The 20,229-nt window shown below is 47.2% G+C and overlaps 6 protein-coding genes across 8 annotated transcripts; 3 read left to right on the forward strand and 3 right to left on the reverse strand.

The window, feature by feature from the left end:
- Nucleotides 1-1,366: 1,366 nt before the first annotated feature.
- Nucleotides 1,367-1,981, reverse strand: H257_15282 (hypothetical protein; the record flags this gene model as incomplete). Its single annotated transcript, XM_009843317.1, has 1 exon — nucleotides 1,367-1,981. The coding sequence occupies one exon, from the start codon at nucleotides 1,979-1,981 to the stop codon at nucleotides 1,367-1,369; it is 615 nt and encodes a 204-aa protein (XP_009841619.1).
- A 997-nt stretch (nucleotides 1,982-2,978) lies between these two features.
- Nucleotides 2,979-3,689, reverse strand: H257_15283 (hypothetical protein). Its single transcript, XM_009843318.1, has one exon. The coding sequence runs from the start codon at nucleotides 3,662-3,664 to the stop codon at nucleotides 3,026-3,028; it is 639 nt and encodes a 212-aa protein (XP_009841620.1). The 5' UTR covers nucleotides 3,665-3,689; the 3' UTR covers nucleotides 2,979-3,025.
- Nucleotides 3,690-4,067: 378 nt separating this feature from the next.
- On the forward strand, nucleotides 4,068-7,673 carry H257_15284 (hypothetical protein). The gene is made up of 10 exons (XM_009843319.1): nucleotides 4,068-4,114; nucleotides 4,171-4,422; nucleotides 4,489-4,755; nucleotides 4,808-6,229; nucleotides 6,304-6,444; nucleotides 6,508-6,589; nucleotides 6,693-6,806; nucleotides 6,893-7,008; nucleotides 7,121-7,265; nucleotides 7,318-7,673. The coding sequence occupies exons 1-10, from the start codon at nucleotides 4,076-4,078 to the stop codon at nucleotides 7,635-7,637; spliced, it is 2,898 nt and encodes a 965-aa protein (XP_009841621.1). The 5' UTR covers nucleotides 4,068-4,075; the 3' UTR covers nucleotides 7,638-7,673.
- Nucleotides 7,674-11,367: 3,694 nt separating this feature from the next.
- On the reverse strand, nucleotides 11,368-12,759 carry H257_15285 (hypothetical protein). The gene has a single exon (XM_009843320.1). It carries the CDS (start codon nucleotides 12,744-12,746, stop codon nucleotides 11,646-11,648), a length of 1,101 nt encoding a protein of 366 aa, XP_009841622.1. The 5' UTR covers nucleotides 12,747-12,759; the 3' UTR covers nucleotides 11,368-11,645.
- A 990-nt stretch (nucleotides 12,760-13,749) lies between these two features.
- On the forward strand, nucleotides 13,750-16,296 carry H257_15286 (hypothetical protein). The gene is made up of 11 exons (XM_009843321.1): nucleotides 13,750-13,821; nucleotides 13,879-14,058; nucleotides 14,116-14,181; nucleotides 14,233-14,370; nucleotides 14,420-14,687; nucleotides 15,290-15,451; nucleotides 15,609-15,677; nucleotides 15,760-15,857; nucleotides 15,938-16,037; nucleotides 16,091-16,155; nucleotides 16,206-16,296. Exons 1-11 carry the CDS (start codon nucleotides 13,774-13,776, stop codon nucleotides 16,245-16,247), a joined length of 1,236 nt encoding a protein of 411 aa, XP_009841623.1. The 5' UTR covers nucleotides 13,750-13,773; the 3' UTR covers nucleotides 16,248-16,296.
- A 965-nt stretch (nucleotides 16,297-17,261) lies between these two features.
- H257_15287 (hypothetical protein) lies at nucleotides 17,262-19,931 on the forward strand. Of its 3 annotated transcripts, XM_009843324.1 has the most exons (3): nucleotides 17,262-18,215; nucleotides 18,680-18,895; nucleotides 19,568-19,931. In XM_009843324.1, the coding sequence occupies exons 1-3, from the start codon at nucleotides 17,286-17,288 to the stop codon at nucleotides 19,835-19,837; spliced, it is 1,416 nt and encodes a 471-aa protein (XP_009841626.1). In that variant the 5' UTR covers nucleotides 17,262-17,285; the 3' UTR covers nucleotides 19,838-19,931. The 3 variants fall into 3 exon arrangements, with proteins under 3 accessions (XP_009841626.1, XP_009841624.1, XP_009841625.1); XM_009843322.1 differs by having other exon boundaries at nucleotides 17,262-18,895; XM_009843323.1 differs by lacking the exon at nucleotides 19,568-19,931 and having other exon boundaries at nucleotides 18,680-19,168.
- The last annotated feature ends 298 nt before the right edge of the window (nucleotides 19,932-20,229 follow it).

The raw sequence follows: 20,229 nt of genomic DNA on the forward strand, positions 1-20,229 counted from the left end.
TCACGGCAGCCGCCGTGGTATTTGGCTTGGTAATCTACGCTGGCAAATTGTCCGGAATATATAGTGTAGTACCTATGTAGTCTTGTGGCAGGGAGCCATTAACGTCTTCGCGAACGTAGTCGCCGCCATAATCTACGTCAAATATATCGCAAAATATATCATGATAATACCTTAAGGAGGTAATCAGTGCGTTCATGGATGTTGTCGACGCGAGTCTTCGCGGACATAAAGCAGTCGTAGTCCCAAATGTAGTTGTCGATGGGGTCATATTTTTCGCGGACATTTTTCGTCGCGGTCACTTCGTGATCGTTGTCACAGTAGCCTTCACGGAATCTACGATGTGTCGTGAACATTAGTCTTCACGATAGTCATCGCGGTAATAGTAATTGTTTTCGCAACATTCGTCGCGGTGTTCTTTTCGGTAAACACAGTCGCCTTTCATGCGGTCTACTTCATGATCGATGCCACGGTAGTCGTCGCGGAAACCTCACGATAGTCATCGTGGGTAACTCTGTCTCGGTCATCACCATGGTAGTCTGCACCGTGACCCGCCAGAGGAAGCAGCAGTAAGGCTCATAACCAGTGGAGAGGGCAGGAAGCAGCAGCAGACAAGTGTGTGGATGGAGGAAGAACTGAAAGTATAATAGTTCTGACGGGAGAGAAAAACAGCCAATCAGACTGCACTATGATTGGCCACGACATCTGTGATGTTTCGTGACAAATGTCTGCGCTGTCTTCTACCTGAGGAAAAGCCTCTAAAAGGCACAAAAACCTCCTACACAGCTAGCAGAATGCTGCTACCTGACTGACAGGGCAGTGGGGATGTTCTCTAACAGAACAGGGTATTCTGACTGATCAAATGTCGTTGACCTGCGGTTGTTGCGCCGGATTGGCTACAATCGTTTGAATTTCAAATTGTATTAGTCCCTCTTGAAATTAATATTGTATAGCTTTACATGGGATATTAGTTTATACAGTACCAGGCTGCAAAAATCGGGGGATCACTGTACTTATTACAGTATAGTAACCGAATTGTTCGAATTACTTTGAACCAAATTTTCGAAATATTAATTGGGCGAAAATTGTGAAATGCGATCCAGACCATCCTTAGTGAATTAGTTATTTTATGTGTGCACTTCAATTCACACCTGACATTAAAATATTCGGCAATGAACATTTCAAAACTCTCCATTTAAACATAACGTCGTGTAGAGTTTGGTAGAGTTCCACCTTAAACGAAGCACCAAACATCAGAACTTCATTCGTTACGAAAGCAATGCTCAATTTTGTGGTGACGCTCTGGAGTACTACTCTTTATAGGGAGAAGTCTTTCTCGTGATCATTTGCTTTAACGTTAGTAGTTAGTCTAGGTGCGACACAGTGTAGCCTGACAACCCAACACACAGCACCACACGACGATCACAATTCCAATGCCGCCCATAATAAACAGCATGATCCATGCTCGATGTGTTCCCATGTTGTACTTTTGGCTGTACTTGTACTTGCAAATACAAGCGTCGGACGCGGTGGCGTTAACCATATAGGGATAGTCGATTCGGTAGTAGTAGTCGGAACCTTCACGACTTGGAACTGTGAGGGAGCAGCAACACGACGACGAAATCGGTTTCATCGGAAGCCATTCCACGTTATCCCCAGGAAACAACGAGCTGGGGCAAATGTCTTCAACCCCGTTGTACTGACGGTACTTGGACGGCCGCATGTCGGTGTAGTTGAGTCGAGAGCAGGCTTGGCACGCACTGACGTTGTATGCGGGAGGAGGCTCCGAGAACGCTTTGACAGGTTCTGAGCAGGTGTACCATATTATAGTTCCCCCGACGCTGAGCACGATAAACGTGGCAAATGCGAGCCAGCAGTTCCGAAAGTAGTTGGAATGTCCAGTAGCCTCGACGGGAGTCACATATGGAGCGTCGGGAAGGAGGGTATCAGGGGCTGACATGGTGATGCGGGCCTTGTCGGTCATCGTGAAAGTTGTCCAATGAGTTGTACTATTTTGATTTATTTACACGCGATGGACACTCGTGAGACAAGGGTTGGACCATGTGGTATTGTATCCAATCAAATCGATTGGGTATATAAGGTTGTCGAGAACATGTCCACAGACAGGGATTGCAGCTCAAATAATTCGTGTTGGCATCATTCCTGACATCGTCGTGACTTTGCAGTGTGGTGCATGCTGTCCACTAGTTTATCCAACACGGTGATGATGTCCCTTGAATCATATTTTGATGCCAGATTACACTGTTGCTGTCATTTGTTGGAAGTGTCCTGCGAAGGTGTTTCCAACACCACGTCCAAACCGTACTGTATACCGTTACTGTAGTTCTCCAGCTACAGCGAAAGGGCAAATGGACTTTTTAGGGAAACGTGACATAATATTATCAAATCCATTCGAAATAGGGGTAAATCCTGGTAAACAAATGCAAATAGTGCTGCATCAGATTTCTACACGTGAGCCGGTATTGCTACTGCCGGGGGTACTGTACTCTTGGAAAGGTGGCGGCCCTCTCCCAGCTGGAACTGGGATAACGTTACCTTACGTTGTCAATGCGCAGAAGGGCAATAATACTGTACAGGCCTTCCACTCGCACCCCTCCATCCTTAATGAACACTTTAAGAGCATCTCCACTCCTCAGACTTAACTGTAAAGGTCTGATTTACAAGCAATTCCATATTAGGGCCCACCTACCCTGTTGATTGATCTTGACAACTATATGTTGGAGAGGTGGCAAGGCACTCTACTTGCATTAAACGCGTAAGTTACAACCAACGCCTACACGATGCTCGAATTTCGAGTCGCAGCACCAACGGTATATGTACTGTACAGTGCCCTGTTTGCCAGAAACAACCTCCAACCATGAAGAGCAGGTGAAACCTTGGTCAACTGCATGGTATTCATACGACAAGTGCAAATTCCACAGCTTGTCTACTTTTAAGTTTTGATCACACTCAATTCAAAAGTGGTTCAAACATTTGGTTGTTAGGTACTGTGCTGTAGCTTGGCAGCCTACTTGCGACACAGCATCATATGGCAGCCCACCATACACCACCACACAACGATCACAATTAGAATGCCGCATATAGCAAAAACCATAGTCCATCCTCGGGTCGACCCCATATCGGACTTTGAGCTGTACTTGTACTTGCAAGTACAATTGTCGGACGTGGTGGCGTTAAATGTATAGGGATAGTCGATGCGGTAGTAGTAGTCGGATGCTTCACGACTTGGGACCGTGAGGGGGCAACAGCACGACGATGAAATCGGTTTCATCGGAAGCCATTCCACGTTGTCTCCAGGAAACAACGAGCTGGGGCAAATGTCTTCAACCCCGTTGTACCGGCGGTACTTGGACGGTCGCATGTCAATGTAGCCGAGTTGAGAGCAGGCTTGGCACGCACTGGCGTTGTAAGCGGGAGGAGGCTCCGAAAACGCTTCGACAGGGTCCGAGCACATGTACCAAATCATCGTTCCCCCGACGCTGAGCACGATAACCGCGGCAAATGCGATGCAGCAGTTCCGAAAGTAGTGCGCCGACCTTCCAGAAGCCTGGACGGGCGTGGCATGTGGCGCGTCAATATGGAGGGTGTCGGTGGCGATTGCGAGGGGCTCTACCGCGGACTTGGTGGGGGTGGGTTTGTCGGCCATGTGAAAGGGTATATCTGTCTGTTTGATGGACCAACAGTGCTGATTGGACGTTTCAATTGTCATTTTAATTAATCCGATCAAAAAGTAACCGTGTTTGTCGACTGTGCTGAGGTGGTTACATCGGCGGTTACGACTGAATGCACGAGTACTTTTTCGTTTTGCAATGGCCACGCCCCCGCTCGAGCTAACGTTAGTGGGATCTTGACATGCCGTTATGCAGGTCGACAGTACCGTGCCTTCACCTGCCGTCGAAACTAATCCACACGCAAGCGCTCGTACAGGAACGTTAGTTATTGTGATGACCAGGGAAATATCAAATTGATGCAGTATAATTCAGAATCTATTTTTACTATTGAATCTATTTTTACTATTGCGTCGTTGGCTGCAATGATCGATTTTGGCCAAGCAATCATGGAAGTCTTGCATGAAGACATACTGCTCTTGATTGTGGTACTGCCAAAGATGCACGAATCATGCTAACAACCTGGTGCTATCATTATTGTCAGGACTACCTCCAACACAAAGGCCTGTACAAAAGTGTCGCAGTCCTCCTAGAAGAATCCGACATTGACACCACATGGCTATGCGGCCCCAGTGCCTTTGTGTCCCAGTTGCGACGGTGTATATTGGGCGGCGATTATGAGCTCGCCGTAGAGCTACTGGAACCACTTCTGGACCTCGACCAACCTGCTTATCGTTCGATGGTGTCGGTGCTTCTGACGCACGCGTATTGCGCTGCTTGTGTTGCTATGGAAACAGTACGTGTCAAGACACCATCCACGAGTCAGTCCAATGAATAAAACAGCATGTCATGCCCCTTGTAGCCCCAAGCTCGAATCAAGTGGTGGCAACGACTGAAAAAGGTCGCCCCGGCGGCGGCGACCGGTCTCAAACATCTCGTCTATGTCGTGGATGTGCAAGCAACGTTTCGAGAAACTTTCGGCTCGTGGAATGTCCATTTCGAACGTATGCGTTGCTATCAGCAACTCGTGGCAAGTCTGCGGGATGTGCCTGACAACATGCAGCGATACACAACAATCCCCCGCTTGCATTTGCAGACCTTGTTGGGTCAAGCCATGTCTTATCAAGAGGTAATCCAAACATCTCGACCACAGAACACAAGAATGAAAGTTGCGGACGTAGTTGCAACGCCACAACCAGGACATCATGCACGAGTATACGTCTGATGGTGCTACCACGACATTGCTTGGACGAGAGACAAGACCCTTGTGGTGGGATTGCTTGTCATCTGAATGGACATGCCGACAGCATCCACCCAACACCAGCGCACTCTATCTCAACCTCCCACGAGCACCTTTCGATCCGAATGTAACCGACAAGAACCACCCAGTCCACACAACACTTGCAAGCACGAGGCGATCATACCCCTCCTCTCACCACGCTCCTGAAGAATGGCCCACCTATGTCTGCCCTCCAGTGGATGTTGTGCCCCCAACCATCTCCATATCACTGGAAGACAGTTCCAGTCAAACTGACGATGAACCTATTGGAGGAATAAAAGTCGATCGATCGAGCCAGACAAAACTAATTGATAAACCCTGCGCGACAATGACCACCCAGACCAACGCCCCGCCACAGCTCCACCACCAACTCGTCCAAGCTTGTATCGTCGGCCAAGACTGCCCTACTCAAACAGATGAGGCTCCCGCACCAGCCAGAACTCACTCGATCTCCATTCAAACGACTGCAGTGACCTCGCAATCCTGGGCCACACAGACCACGATGGACGGCAAACCAACTTCTACACCGCTAGTAGTCGTCCACGCTGAATGTCAAACAACATCAGGTGGCTCGACGATGCAACCCCCAGGGACCTTTAGCCCTTTGCGTCGTTCGATTACGCATTTCTCCATCGAAAGAAACAATCAACTGATTCACGATGGTAGCCCCCCCATCAACTATCACTCCCACCCTCGAGCACTTCGACACGAACGATCGGAGGATTCTTCGAGTTTGGATCCCCGCGAGCCGCATGATGAAGTTTACGACGACGAGATTGATCTGGATCAGTCAAACTACAGGGCGTCAGCAGCTTCCAGTCCACACAAATCAGACCTCCACCATGTTATCCCTGTAGCCACAGTTGTACCAGCAACGGAAACAACAAGGGGGGGGCTGAGTCGACTTCCAAACCCAGTTCAGCCATTATTATCATCCCGCAACGATATGATTCGACTTTCGGTGGGCTTGGGTCCTGTTGACACCTCATTGTTTCATAATGTCCAGCTCTCGCCCCAGACGAATGCCATCACATCGTCACAGCCCCTCCTGTTTGCTCCTCCAATTAAACCACGCGATCAACAACGTATCACCCCGCCAGTGTCTCGCCCACCTGCCCGCTTCTCCTCCACGACTCCTAATGCATGGACTGAACCGCAAACAGTATCGCACACAAATCAGCAGCACGTTTTACAGCCACTACTGCAGCAGCAGCAACAACAACCACCCCCTCCTCTGACACTCGGCACCGTGCTCAAGTTTACCCGACAAGAAAACGCGGAGCGATATCATGCTACCGTCGTGGCGGAAACAAGAGAAGCGCAAGTGCGTCGTTGAAATCTTTGAGGGGAATTCTTTAGTAGGCTACACTAGTTCATTTATTCAAAATGTATTTATAGGCAATCCGAGCTATGGCCATCAGTCACAGCGGCAAGTACGTCGCTATGGGAACCAACGCCCGGGTGCTTCGAGTGCTCAACATTCACGACGCCGTCTCCAAGTCCAACGGGCAACCCCTGGCCACTCGACAATTATTACCCGTACGAAAGAATTGCAAAATTGAGGCAAATACTGAACTATTGAAATATTTGAGAACAAACTAGGTCGTGAGTGAACACTACAAGCACCACAGTGGTCCCATTTATAGCGTGGCGTGGCACCCTCGTGATGGGTTGGTGGCTACCGGTGAGTGCGATATATATATATATATCTCGTTCGTGAAAGTCTCGGGTATATATATATATTCTGGTTGGACCCAATACATTTGGTGTGCATGATGATGATACAGGTTCGAGCGATGCGAGCATTCATATCGTCAAGCCGTTCGCGTTGGATGCACCGCCACTCGTGTTGGCAGGACATCGAGGCAAAGTTCGAGCAGTGCAATTCTGTCCACAGAATGGTACGTACTTGACACCATTCAAATAAATATATATAAATTATTTACTGAGATTAGTAGTTGGATATTTCATGAGTTGTGTTGATTAGGAAATATATTGGGATCGGTGGGATCGGGCGATACCCTGGTGCGGCTCTGGGATGTTCAAACTGCATCCGACACCCCGTTGATGCAATTGCACGGACATATGGGCGAACTCACATCGGCAAGTTGCACTACCGAAATTTTCTATTTTTATCAAAAATATATATTCTCTTTCCATCAGTTTGGTGTATGTATGCTTCAGCTCACATTCTCTGCACTGTTACGATGCATAGTTGGCATTCCTGCGCTTGGGCGATCGATGTATCACTGGGTCCCAAGACTGTACGGTCCGACTATGGGACCTTCGAACCGGGAGCTGCCAAAGTATGTTTCAGGCGTCTGCTCCAGTGCAAGCAGTAGCATGTCACCCCCTTCAATGTAAACCTCAGTAGTTTCTATGTATGTTCTTCTCACCAATCTGCGATGCTAGCCGATTGGAAAATTGCAGCGGGCTTGAGCGACGGCAGTTGTTTGGTGTGGGATCGACGGCAATCCGCAATGCCAGTAGCAACTTTGCGGCACCACAGCAACGAGTGCCGCGTGGTGACGTGGTCCCCCGCCGACGGAAGCCTCCTGCTAACTGCGTCGTTTGACGGCACGACGTGTGTGCTGGACGACAACGGGAACGTGCGAGGAACGTTCCGAGAAAACAAGGAAATGATCTTGCAAGGTTGTTGGCACCCGAGTATTCCAGCGTTCGCCACGTCCAGCGGCGACAAGATGCTCAAACTGTGGAAATTCACGGTGTAAACAGTTGGGGAAAATGTCATATTTGTTGTTGTTGGGGGGGCTTGTTTACTTGGGTTTACTGTTTCATCCACTAAAATTAGTGGCTACCAGATTGTCCATGTCGAGCACATCGTGTGTTCGATGGGTAGAATGGCGGATGCCAAAGATTGGATAGTTGTATCCAGGGAGTGCAACACTGTCTAACGTCACGACGATAAAGATATGTGTAGGCGTGACTTTCGAAAATAACGAATTCATCACACTAAGTCACCATCGAAACTAGAGAAACTAGTGGTGGTACATGCATTTTCGGTTCAATCCAAGCGGCAGGTTGTTTACTGTAGTGTTGCTGTTCTGAAGTGTCTTCTCCGTTGGCGTGTACATAGTATACAGTATGTACTGTACCCTCTGCAATCCGGTCATGACGATGATATTGGCAAGGCCAACGCTGACGTTACTACTTACATGAAATGACAAGTCCTGAACGATTACTACACCTTTTTGCAGTTAAGTTGGACGAATGCCCGATATATTTGGCCGTGTACCCGATATATTTGGCCGTGTACCCGATATATTTGGCGATGTGCCCGATATAAATTGGCCATTTAATGTGGCACACGGATGTCATGTGCCCGATATATTTGGTCGTGTGCCCGATATATTTGGCCGTGTGCCCAAGCAATTGTCCGTCTGCCCGAATAATTGTGTCATGTGTCCGATGAAAATGGAAATCACGCAATAAAAGTCAATTCAATATAGAAATGGTCGTTAAACGACGCATGCAGCATCGTTGCTGTGACTTCACATCCCAACGCCCATGTTGCCCATGGCCTCCGCGCGTCTGTCATCCCTGCGGACTCGACCGGGTACTGTACCTCGTTTAAAGCCACCGTACCACATCCGCGTGCTTGACATAGTCAATAGAATATTTACTAACCAGTAATTCGTTACTACGTAGTACTGGTAGATCTTTTGGATAAATAAGTAAATACAAATACTATTAACGTTAATAGTGTATAGATTTCCTAAAGAAAACTATTCCTTACTAGTATTCTTGATGGCTCCATGCACGGCTTCTTTGGTCAAGCCCAGTACCATCAACGTGTCGTGGAGCCAGAAACCAGAAGGATGACCATTCTCGCGGCCATGGCGAACGCTTTGGTCGTACAACCGACGGTGGACTTGAATTGTCTACAGCTACGCCATCGCCACATGTCCATGCTTGTGAACCAAATCTATCGAGTAAGCTGATACATGGCACGTATTCTCGAGCAAAAACGTAGCCGTTGTCAAGTGCTGTCGAGCCACGGCGTTATCGAGGCCGTATTGTCGTTTACTGTAAATACTGTACCATGAACGAACCGCCATGCTTAGCCGCGCCATAAATTACACAGGGAGGGAGATCCAATGGTCCTTCGCTCCGTCATGAGCGCCAAGACCTCAAAATAACGGTTGGGTCGCCGCTGCATCTAGCGCTTCGTTGATGATATCTAACGTTATCGAATATGTCAATCCCAAGAGGTTCTGGACAAGCTCTGGCGGCAGTTCTCATCAATAACGCCAATTTAAATGGGATTCCACGAAATATACCAGAATTTTTTCGAAATTAACCGCAAAATGGTGTAACTAACAATACAGTATGGCACCAATGTGTACTATTAATACTGTAGTAGTATGCATTTTGAATACTTTGTCAAGATCGTTTGTTCGTGTCTTTCCAAGGGGGCTCAGCGAGTCGCACCAATGTGTACTATTAATACTGTAGTAGTATGCATTTTGAATACATTGTCAAGATCGTTTGGTCGTGTCTTTCCAAGGGGGCTCAGCGAGTCGGTGGTCGACGAACTAGTACTGTTGATGGGCAGTTGAGGGTCATTCGTGTCGATAAGCAGGACTGCGGCCGCTTTGGCCTTGCGTTTTCGCTCCCATCGCTATGCGGACGGGAACCTCAACCATTTCCCCCACGACTACATCTTCAGCTCCGGCTATCACTACAATTTCCCCCAGTCGTCATTTCCCCCACCTAGACAACTATAGCCCCAACGACCACCAGCTATAAGTCTGACGGGTGAAGATGCTCTACGGTACCGGTATTCATTATGGATCTATATACCTCTGATTTTTTCTCTGAATGTTACTTCGAAGTATTACGGAGTATGGTGCGCATCACCTATGGTAGAAACTTCCAACATTTCACAAACCATCTGGCTGCTATTTCATACTAGTATTCATTCCTCAAAATTGAAGGAAAACGAGGCGTAGTTTCGACAAATCTCGAACTGGTGATGGGATGTTACGCCTCAAAATCAAATTTGACCAAGAATTGATCGAGCAATATTAATAGTAGTATTCAATAGCTATTGGATAAAATTAGAACCAGTGAAGTTTGAACGATCATATTTCATATGAAGGGACAAATGGAGTCGACTGGTTCCTTGTTTGAACTTCATAACAATCGCAACATTTGCCTTTACGGAGTAGTATTGCTTCCTCCCGACCGTTGGAGATAGAGTCGGCATTGTGACTTGAAATGTGGCGCATCAATTTTCGAAGCAATTACAGTACTTCGTTTTACATGTTAGTTTGAATTATTAGCCAATCCTATACTTCGTTTTACATGTTAGTTTGAATTATTAGCCAATCCTATCGAGGCACGAAAGGGCAAGGAGTGTGTACTAACTTACATTAATAGTAGGGGTGAATATGATCACTTTGCGGACACCGTTCGGACAATTTCAGTCGGACATACTTGACACTTGTATTGGACGACAGAGCATCCGCCCACAAAATTGCGCGCAGCGTAGCGGAGGTCGTGTGTATAATTTTGTGCACGTAGTGCCTTGGGGAGGAGTGAGCCCCAATCGTGCACTTCACCGAATGTCCAATCGATTCCTCTTGTCGGGAAAATCGGCAGGCCGTGCCGCTACCCGGACAAGGCAACTATTCGCATTTACAGTTAATGCGTAATTCGGTCAATTGCGGGTCCGAAGCACATATCCAGCAAATATTTGTCCGAGTCGTTATGGTATGGGGATGTGGGGATGTACACCTGCAGTACACTACAATTAATAATGTACTTCAGTAGTATTTGGATACGGCACTCCCTAGTACAGTAGTAGTAGCCATCAGTCCTATAGCTGTAACGTTACAGTACAGGCATAAGTACCAAAAGATCGCAACATACCGACCTAGCAATCCAATAGACAATGCCGTCACAAGTCGTGGAACATCACTATGCCGTTCCCATTACTCAGACGTCCAATGGCAATAAAAGAAATATGGCAGGTATTGTGGATTCAGTACAAACTTCCAGATCCCGTCTCGCCAAGAATCGATGCATATCGAGTGGACTTGATTGGAGGACAAGTATATTCAACCAATCAGAACTCCAGCGTGATTCAATATAGTTCGACAAACCTCGCGAATCTTGTTAGTTTATAGCGAATTCACTGTACAGTATTCACAATACTCTGCACGGTCGGGCATGGTTGACTTGTACTAGGTGACGCCAGCCAGCCCACGCTCGTTGACTGGCACTTGAACAAGTTAACGCCACCGACCACACCGACACATTTGCACAGTTGGACGCGCATCTCTTTACGTCGTGGCTGTCTAATCGTTCGATAATTGATGATCCAGAAGGGTACTTTGAACGAGATTTTGCTCGTGGAACATTCTCCCCCTTGCAACGGAACCAAATGGCATCTCCTGCCGCCTTTAAACCCCACACTACTAAGGCAGGCAAAAACACACTTTGGTCTGACCATAACGTTATTATATACATCCTCGTTGTCCATCCATCGGTCGATCCTGCCATTTCTTCATTCGTCTGTCTTGGCCATGGGCGGCACATTGTCTTCGAAACACTCGAAAATTATCTTTGCCACGCCGGATGGGAGCGTCGGCATCAAGCCCGGGTTTGCGCAAAAGTATGCGCAGCACATGCCGCTGGACATCAAGATGCCAGTGCTCACGCCGCGCCACGTCGAACTAATCAAAGCCAACTGGTCCGCCGTGTGTGTGGGCACGTCATCGTTCGACGTGGAAAAGCACGGGTCCCCCGACAAGTTTTTCCACCGAACGTTCTACGCGCTGCTGTTCAACGCCGACCCGTCGTTGCGTGCGATATTCCGTTCCAGCCTCACGTTGCAGGGCAAATCCCTGGCGTCCATCATCAAAGTCATGACGGGGGTCATGTCTGCCAGCAACATTGTTGAGCGCATGCAAGCGCTTGCATCTGGCCACCTCAAGTTTGGCGTCAAACGGCAAGACTATGCGACGATGGGGGTGACGCTGATCAAGACGCTTGAGGTCATCAGCGGGTCTTCGTGGTCCCGACATGTCAAGGAGGCATACATGACGGCGTATTGCCTGCTCTTCTACCTCGTGCTGCCAGTGGTCGTGCACTACGCCCCCGACCCCGTGCAAGATTCCATTCCGTGTGCCATCACAAACGTTGATGTGGTGTCGTCCAAGGCGCGGCGCCTCACACTCGAGTTTGACTTTCCGCTGCGGTTCCAACCCGGCGACGGGATCCTCCTCGGCTCGGGCAACACCAAAGTGTGTTTTCCCATCGCGTCGTTCCACGACCGCGCCACGTCGTCGTTGGACATTTGCGTCGACGTGGCCGCGTCCGACTGGCTGTGCCGCCAAGCCATGTGCTCGAAACTCAAGCTGTTCTGGGTTGCGTCCAACGTCAACTTTGAGATCGACACCCCCGACACCGGCCTCCCCGCCGACGTCTTGCTCATCAGCTACGGCATCGGCGCCGCGCCCTTCGTCGCCATGATGCAAGGCCTGCACAGCGTCAAGGATTCGTACCGCGGCCGGGTTGTTGCATTGCAGTGTGCGCCGACCTTTGACGACATCGCCGCCTTCCAAGCGTCGCAGGGGGGTCGGTACGGCGACCTGAATGCGTGGGACCAATGCTCGATGCATTATGCATCGAAAGTCACGGAAGAAACGTTCGTCGAATTGGCGCCCAACTCCCTCGACGATGTCGACGTGATCGTGAACGGTCCCAAGGACTTTGTCGCTGCTGTCACGAACGCGTACGTTGCAGCGGGGGGGCGAAAACCCGTCCGAGTGTACGGGTTCGACAACCCGAGGCAAAGTCGGTAATGTTATCATTTACACTACACGTTGATCCTGTTTTGATGATCGGGGATGGGGGGATGGGGGCGGGGGATGGGGGGGGCGGACGTGAACAACCGGCAAAGGGAAATCGTGGGGAACGAAGTGGGAAGAACTTTAGGTAACATAGACAACTCGGGGCAGGGGGGTGGTGGATTCACGATGTTAAACACACTCGAAACAAAAGTTACATAAAAGCTAGCTCTTACCCTACAATGAAATCCTAAAAAAGCAAGTCATCGATGTGTGGTTGGTTGATGGCATTGAGCTGCATATACACTGTACAGCTCGTACACATTCACAGGTCATCCTGGTATAGATCGGCTCCCGAGATGCGGATTATTGACGGCAACAGATGAATGGGTTTACATCATAGCATGCATGTTCACACTGGAAACGGACGAATGTTGTTCAGTGAATGGTTAGGGCACTTGGTTTGCCATTGAAGCACTCGGCATTGTGCGTGCAAATATCCATCCACCAAGATGCCTGTCGTGATCGGTGTTCCCAAGCACATCTGTCAAATACTGGGCGTATTGTGGCTGTCGACCAAACCGACGGAGCGGTTGGATCGTCGATCACCGAGTCATACTTGGTGTCCCCCATGTAGGATGACAGAAAAGCCGAGGGGACCAAGTACTTACGTATCGCCTCTCGCAGTGTCGCTTGAGGAGGTCGAACAGCGGATTCAATGTACGCTGTCCGCTCAGTTCATGGCATCAGTTGTACAACGTTCGTTTCGATACAGATGGAGCCACTGGACGACGACCTCCATGTGGTTGTTTGCTGCAGCGTGGTTCATCGCTGTGCAACCACTAGACAACACTCAAGTGACCGCGTGCCGCCGCAGTCGTCCATGGCATTAGAGTTTCGCAAACATTTTAAAAATGAATTCTTTGATTGCTGTGATTTCATTGGCTAAAATAAGAACTGTGAGGAATTATAAAACCATTTAAAATACTGCCGTTTATTCCTGTTGGTTGATTGGTCCATTTTGGCGGTTGCCGTCTCCCACGTCTCCTACATGCAACAAGACGAGGACCCGTCGACGCTGTGCGACGTGTTCGAGCAGGTCCATCCCCTCTTGCAGTCGTACCATGATGTGGTCTAAAGGAATGTGAGGACGTAGATGCTCCAGGTGAACGAAGACCTTCTTGCAGCAGTGGCGGAGCAGCAGAAGTGGAACGACTCGCCGCCCGACAACGACACGTGCTTGCAAAACGCAGCGGCGTACCAACTCTTGCTACACAAGAATCTAGTCGAGATGGCCAACTTTGTAGACTCGCTCTGCGGGGTCTTTGTCAGTGTGGTATGTCGGCAACATCGTATATTCCTCCTTCACTCCCGGTCATGCATCAACCTTCAGGATGGCGGGTCGTCTGGGATGGACGCGCCTTTCCCCAAAAAACCGCGCACGGCATCACATGACGAGGTACCTCGACCCATCCATCCATCCATCTTCCTCGTCTTCATGTCTATCCAGCCGCCCTCGCATGGCATGACAAAGGAGCCGAGTCTGCTTCTATCGACCCTACACGCCAACGAGAGCCTTCGCGCGCGCCGGCGGACCGAAAAAAAGTTTTTGTCGTTTCAAAAAAAAGTCAAAGAACAGGAAGATCACGTACATATATATATATATATTGGTTTCGATACCTGATATATTGTGCTAGGACAAGCTCCCGCTCCCGCTCTTGCATGCCCCAGGACCAGACCTCGGGACGTCACCGCTGCTTCCGCCGCCGCCTCCCCATCATCCGTCGTCTCTCAAAGGACATTCCATGCTCCGGCCGTGTCCGGTGCCGCTGCCGCCCACGCAGGACGATGCGATGCCTCTGCACCACCCATTTGCCAACCCCTCCATGGACTCTTACTTTCAACTGCCAGCGAAAAACCGCCTCGTGGTGGCAAAAGAAGAGTGTCTGGCGTGTCACCGACTCGGTATATATATATATATATATATATATATATATATTCATGTATAGTAAGTGTGGATTCGACTATATATTGTGGATTCGGTAGCACAAATTTCCAAACTCCGTCGAATCGAATCTCGCTGCCGAATTGAATCACGAATCATTGACGTTATTGGTTAATCCAATTTTGAGTGGATTTGATTGGTTCTTAATGAAAGGGGGACAAGTTATTCAACCAATCAGAACACTCCAGCGTGATTTAGACAAACCACGCGAATTTTGCAAGTTTATAGCGAATTCACAATATATATATATATATATTGACATTGGAAGATATGCATTGATGTTGTGTGTGTGTGTGGTACACATGTGGTATTATTACCTGTTGGTTTATTTTTCAAAAACAATAATATATATATATATTGTAATTGAATGTGTTTTTCCATCTGTTTTTAATTGTCGAGGTACTACAGAGTGCGTGTTTGTATCGAGCCCCTCGGATGTACTACTGTACATATGTGTGAAAAATGTATCATAGTTTATTGGACTTGTCAAGAACAGCGATACTATCTATTCACCCCGATCTTTTCGAGTATTTACGTTAAATCTTGTTGAAAATATCTTCAGGCAAGTCCGTAAAAGACTGCCGCGCCGGCTGGAAGCACACAACTCCGTCGTGGAAGACGTCGATGGTGCTGCCGCTTCCCCCTATGATGCCGTCGCATTCGACCCTCTTGATGGGGATGGTAAACAACATGCCCCTTCCCACCATGGGCTGGCCGTATATGCGTAAGTCATATATAAATATATATATATATAGACCTGCGGCAAACTTCCTCCATCGCCTTTTTTAAACTGTGCTTTTTATCCAGAATTTTATAACTCGTTTGGCATTGTCGACATATTTGAATGGTTCTAATATTAATACATTCACCGTATCCTGTAGCAACGTTTTCAATACCCACAGCCAAAGTAGCCCCACCGACAACTCCACACCCTCGACGTATATTTAAACGTAAGACATATATATATATATATCTAGGGATATATTTAAGAATTCGTGTGACAAATATAATCGTATTTTTCGTGTGTCTTAGGAATGTGTGAACAGTGTAAACTGGACCATCAAAGCTTGTACCAGTGCCGAACTGTGCTCCAACATGTCGCGCCAGAGTGGAAACGGTCTGATACAGGGGTAAGTAAAATGTAGCCATTCAGGCATATATGTATAAATTTGAATTGATGACAAATATATATATATTATATTTGAATTAGAACACGGGCTCAACGACATCGTCGCAGAGATCGTATTCAAGATGGACAGATGTTGAAATGCAAACGTTTCACGAACTGGTTGAAGTCCACGGGTATCGAGGTATGTTAAGCAATATATATATTGAAATACGATATCTATGATGGATGGGGTAGATGTGAGCAAGTTGGCGTTTTACCTCCAGACAAAAGACAAAAAACAAGTCAAGAGCTACCTCCAGGTAGATGTATATATATATATATATCAATAGAATGACGTTTTCGTTTGTAGAGATACCTCAAGTCCAAGCAGGACGATGGAGGTGACGGGTAGTTTAACCTCAAGAGCTGTTTAATTTAATCGCATGTTGGACTATATATACTGCATTGCTCGTTTGCTAAATAATCGTATCAGGATATGGCGGCTATGCATAAACTATTATTATCCATTTACCCAAAATTTGGTTGACTTTTGTGCTGATTCGCCAAATCTATCATCGATCGATTCTTTGTACTGAATTTTGTATGTAAAAGAGTTGTTTTGTATCACACTAATTGAAGTCACACACTAATTTGACTTTGTTGATGGCTTCCTGCAATCGGATTGGCTAAATCCTTCTGCCGATGATTCATGTGTATATTTATTTGGTTGTGTCGATTCATTCTCCATGTCGCTCCAGTTTCAACACATAAACAATACGTAAAGATCGTCCAGTCTCACACGAATTTCAGTCACACACTAATTCGGTTTTGAATTAGAATGTTCTGGGTTTTGATTGGTCGTACATCGATTGATGGCCGATTTGGTGGTTCTGCTCACTCCAATTACGAATCGACTTGACAATAATAGTAGTGATCGCAATACTGTAGTATGGACTTGACGAGTAAGGTCGCAACGTTCTAAGGAAGGGCAAAAAACTAGCTTGAATTATAATTCGTGAATTTCCCAATTTGATTCGCAACCCAATAATCCGTAAAAGGGACATGAATAACAATCATAATAGAAAGAATAATGTAGCCAATCAGCAGAACGGAATTTCAGATCAACCAATCAAATGTCGCGACGACGTTCCGTTTCAAAATTGTTCTTGAAATGCCCAATGTCCGCGAAATTATCCGAATGACAAAAAGTGGGATTTACAATCCATAATCATCACCCTATTATGACGCAATTTCCTGAATCTGAGTCGGTTTTTGCAAATTTCACAATTGGCAAGTTTAACCGGATAGTAGCCAAATCCATTTTTACTCAATTTTGGCTCAATATTCAGAAATAATTCAACTATATTTATAGTATTTGTCTAGATCTGCATGCAGCGTTTGGATTGGCTGAATACTCATGTCACTTCCCAGATTCCGCCGATTCCGACGCATGAGCAAGTGGGTGAACGTGGACTTTGACAGCGGCGCCGCGGGCTCGTCCGCTTCTGGCGCTCCATCAGCGTCGTCGAACACTCAAGCAGCGGCAGCATCGTCGTCCCCGCCTCCTCCTCCATCCTCTGGTACCTCTGCGCCGCCAACAACGGCTGGAGGGAATCATAGGTACGGCGCGACCGAACACATGCACATCGACGTGGGCGAGCCTGTCAAGCAGGGGGAAGGCATGCACGCGTACATTTCGTACAAGATCACGACGTCCACGGACCGTCGGCAGTTCCAGAAGAGCCAATTCTCGGTGATCCGACGATTTTCCGACTTTGTGTGGCTGCATGCATCGTTGTGCGCGCAGTACCCCGGGGTGGTCGTGCCGCCGTTGCCCGAGAAGTTACTCGTGGGTCGCTTCTCCCCCGAGTTTGTCGAGTCGCGCCGCCGCGCGCTGCATCTGTTTCTGTGTCGGTGTGGTGCGCACCCCGAGATTCAGCATTCCGACCACTTGACGACGTTTTTGGAGGCGTCCGACGATGCGTTGACGCATTTCAAAGCCGACAAGGCCAAGGGAAGCAGCAGCACCTCTAGCGGTGGCGGTAGTGGCAACGGACTCTTTCAGTACATGAGCGACACGGTCGCGTCCATCTCGAACACACTCACGTCCACGACCTTCCTCGACAAGCTCAAGACCAACGCCGACGTCCAAGTTGAAGACATCGCGGCCTACATGGATGCCCTGGAACCCATCATCCAAGGCCTCGCGAAGCACGCACATGGACTCACTAAGCGCGCGCGCGAAATTGCCGATGGTTTGTTCGAGTATGGCGTCGCCCTGACGTTGCTAGGGCAGTCGGAAGAGAACGAGTCGCTGCAAACGGCGCTGCGGTATGTCGGCTCGTGTGCCGACGCCTTGTCCGTGTTGGCCGCCGAGCATGTACTGTCTATATATATATCTTTTTTTATCGAAATACTTGTTTATTTGTATGCTCGACGTATTGATTTTACGTTTCAGAGGAATATTGTGATGATCAGTTTTTCAATATATACTTGTGGACAAATTCAAAACTTGTCCAATTTTGGGGTATGCTGTATATAAAACTACTTAGACTTATTTCACATACATACTATTTATATACACTATTTGAAATAAGTGTAAATAGTTGTTTTATACAATATTGTGTTGTTGTTTGTAAAAATATAAACTACATAAAACGTACCCGTTTCATTGAATCGCCTTTGTCCCATCATTTCACGGTTTGAGGCTATGTTGTATTCGTTTTACGATATATATATATATATCGTCTTCTGTGACCACATTGCTTTATATCGTTCACATGAATAGATCACACGACACTTTTATCAAGGCTGCGATCGAGTCGATAATATTTGTATTTGTAGGCGGAAAAGGAAGTATTGCTATTTGAAGAGCCCATTGTCGACTACATTCGGCTCGTGGGCGCCGTAAAAGCCGCCTTGATCAAGCGAAACGAAGTGCGTCAGGTGTACCACTCGGCCGTGGCAGATTTGGACACCAAGAAGGCGGCGCTGGCCAAGGCAATAGCCAAGGGAAGCAGCCACGACAAGGTCCAAAGCGCCGAAAGCGATGTGTCCAAGGTATATATATATATATTCTAGAGATCTTTCGACTCGTATTCCAAAGAGGTATATATATATATATATCTTTGATATACGGGTCGAAATCTCTCTAGCATAGGGGCCATTTTTCTTGAAATGTTTGGTTGAATGGTTTAAACACACATATTTGTGATTTTATGGCTATATTTTGTATTTTGATAGTCTTTGCAGTGTCGTTGCGTGGATTCAGACGAGTTGTACGAGTCATGTGTGGGTGTGTACCCATGCATGTTGTATATATATATATATATATTGTCCTTTTCACCCAAATTTGGACAGTTTATTTGAGAAATCGACTCAAAGGACAATTGTATACCATTCAATCAATGTATACCATAGAAAATTGAATATAAATAGTTCAACTGGGACAAATGGGCGAAAGCCTTGGACTGCCATTGGTTGGAATTTAGACTTGATGCAATTTCATTGGCTAGATTTCGATTATCTGCGCTATTCGATTGGTTTAACCAAACTCCAACTTGGAATCGAATGCATAATATGTATTTGTGACTTTGGTGGGTAGGTTGCTTTGGACACAAACAAGTGTATATATTGTACATATCGTTGTATTATTTCGATTGTGTACAAGTTGGTCTAGATTTTGCAATTGATGTGTTTTCATATATTATTATTTTCACTGGGGGTGAGTAGGCCCAACACCGTGTAGACGATGCCAAGCTCGAGCACGACATTGTCACAGAGCGCGTGGTGCGGGAGGTGGATCGCTTTAAATTGGACAAACTGAGCGACTTCAAGCGCATCGTGCTGGATTACGTGGAGCTCCAGATCGACTACAATACCCGAGTGGAAGCCAGGTGGGCCAGCGTCGTGCCGCAACTGCAAGCCATTCACATTGAGAGCGCCAGTCCAGCCCACGCCGACTCTATCAGTCTATCTGACCCCCGTGACGTGGCGCTGTAAGCTTGCATTCGTGCAAGGAGTGTATATATATATATGACGATATTTTTATGTACAGTAGTAGTAGTAGTTCAACTGTGTTGGGTATGGCAATACAGGCGCTTGTATTCGTAGAAAGACTCAAAAGAGTATTACTACGTAGTGATATGGACTTTGAGGGATAAAAATCAAATAGTATCTAGTATTACGATAGTACTCCTTCCAATTACTATATACTACGTAACGAAAAGTCCAATTTCAGAACACTTTTTCCGAGACGCTGCCGTGGAAGGCAAGTAACTCGTAGGTATCGGATTATAATTCTACAATATGTTACATGAAGCCAAAATCCAGGCCTATTTGGGAGTTATGAATGCGATATGATTCCTGTGATTCCTGTTATAATTCATTATCAA

The sequence above is a fragment of the Aphanomyces astaci genome, assembly GCF_000520075.1.
Source record: "Aphanomyces astaci strain APO3 unplaced genomic scaffold supercont1.68, whole genome shotgun sequence".
Taxonomy (NCBI): Eukaryota; Oomycota; class Saprolegniomycetes; order Saprolegniales; family Verrucalvaceae; genus Aphanomyces; species Aphanomyces astaci.

Coding starts and splice junctions, on each gene's coding strand:
- H257_15284 (XM_009843319.1), top strand. CDS start 4,076: ATGGAAGTCTTGCATGAAGACATACTGCTCTTGATTGTG. Junction 6,590..6,692: donor TGATGGGTTGGTGGCTACCG/GTGAGTGCGATA, acceptor ATGATGATACAG/GTTCGAGCGATGCGAGCATT. Junction 6,807..6,892: donor GCAATTCTGTCCACAGAATG/GTACGTACTTGA, acceptor TGTGTTGATTAG/GAAATATATTGGGATCGGTG.
- H257_15285 (XM_009843320.1), bottom strand. CDS start 12,746: ATGATAACATTACCGACTTTGCCTCGGGTTGTCGAACCCGTACACTCG.
- H257_15287 (XM_009843324.1), top strand. CDS start 17,286: ATGAGCAAGTGGGTGAACGTGGACTTTGACAGCGGCGCCGCGGGCTCG. Junction 18,216..18,679: donor CCGTGTTGGCCGCCGAGCAT/GTACTGTCTATA, acceptor TTGTATTTGTAG/GCGGAAAAGGAAGTATTGCT. Junction 18,896..19,567: donor CCGAAAGCGATGTGTCCAAG/GTATATATATAT, acceptor GGGGGTGAGTAG/GCCCAACACCGTGTAGACGA.
- H257_15286 (XM_009843321.1), top strand. CDS start 13,774: ATGCAACAAGACGAGGACCCGTCGACGCTGTGCGACGTGTTCGAGCAG. Junction 14,182..14,232: donor GCACGGCATCACATGACGAG/GTACCTCGACCC, acceptor ATGTCTATCCAG/CCGCCCTCGCATGGCATGAC. Junction 16,156..16,205: donor AAGTCAAGAGCTACCTCCAG/GTAGATGTATAT, acceptor TTTCGTTTGTAG/AGATACCTCAAGTCCAAGCA.
- H257_15283 (XM_009843318.1), bottom strand. CDS start 3,664: ATGGCCGACAAACCCACCCCCACCAAGTCCGCGGTAGAGCCCCTCGCA.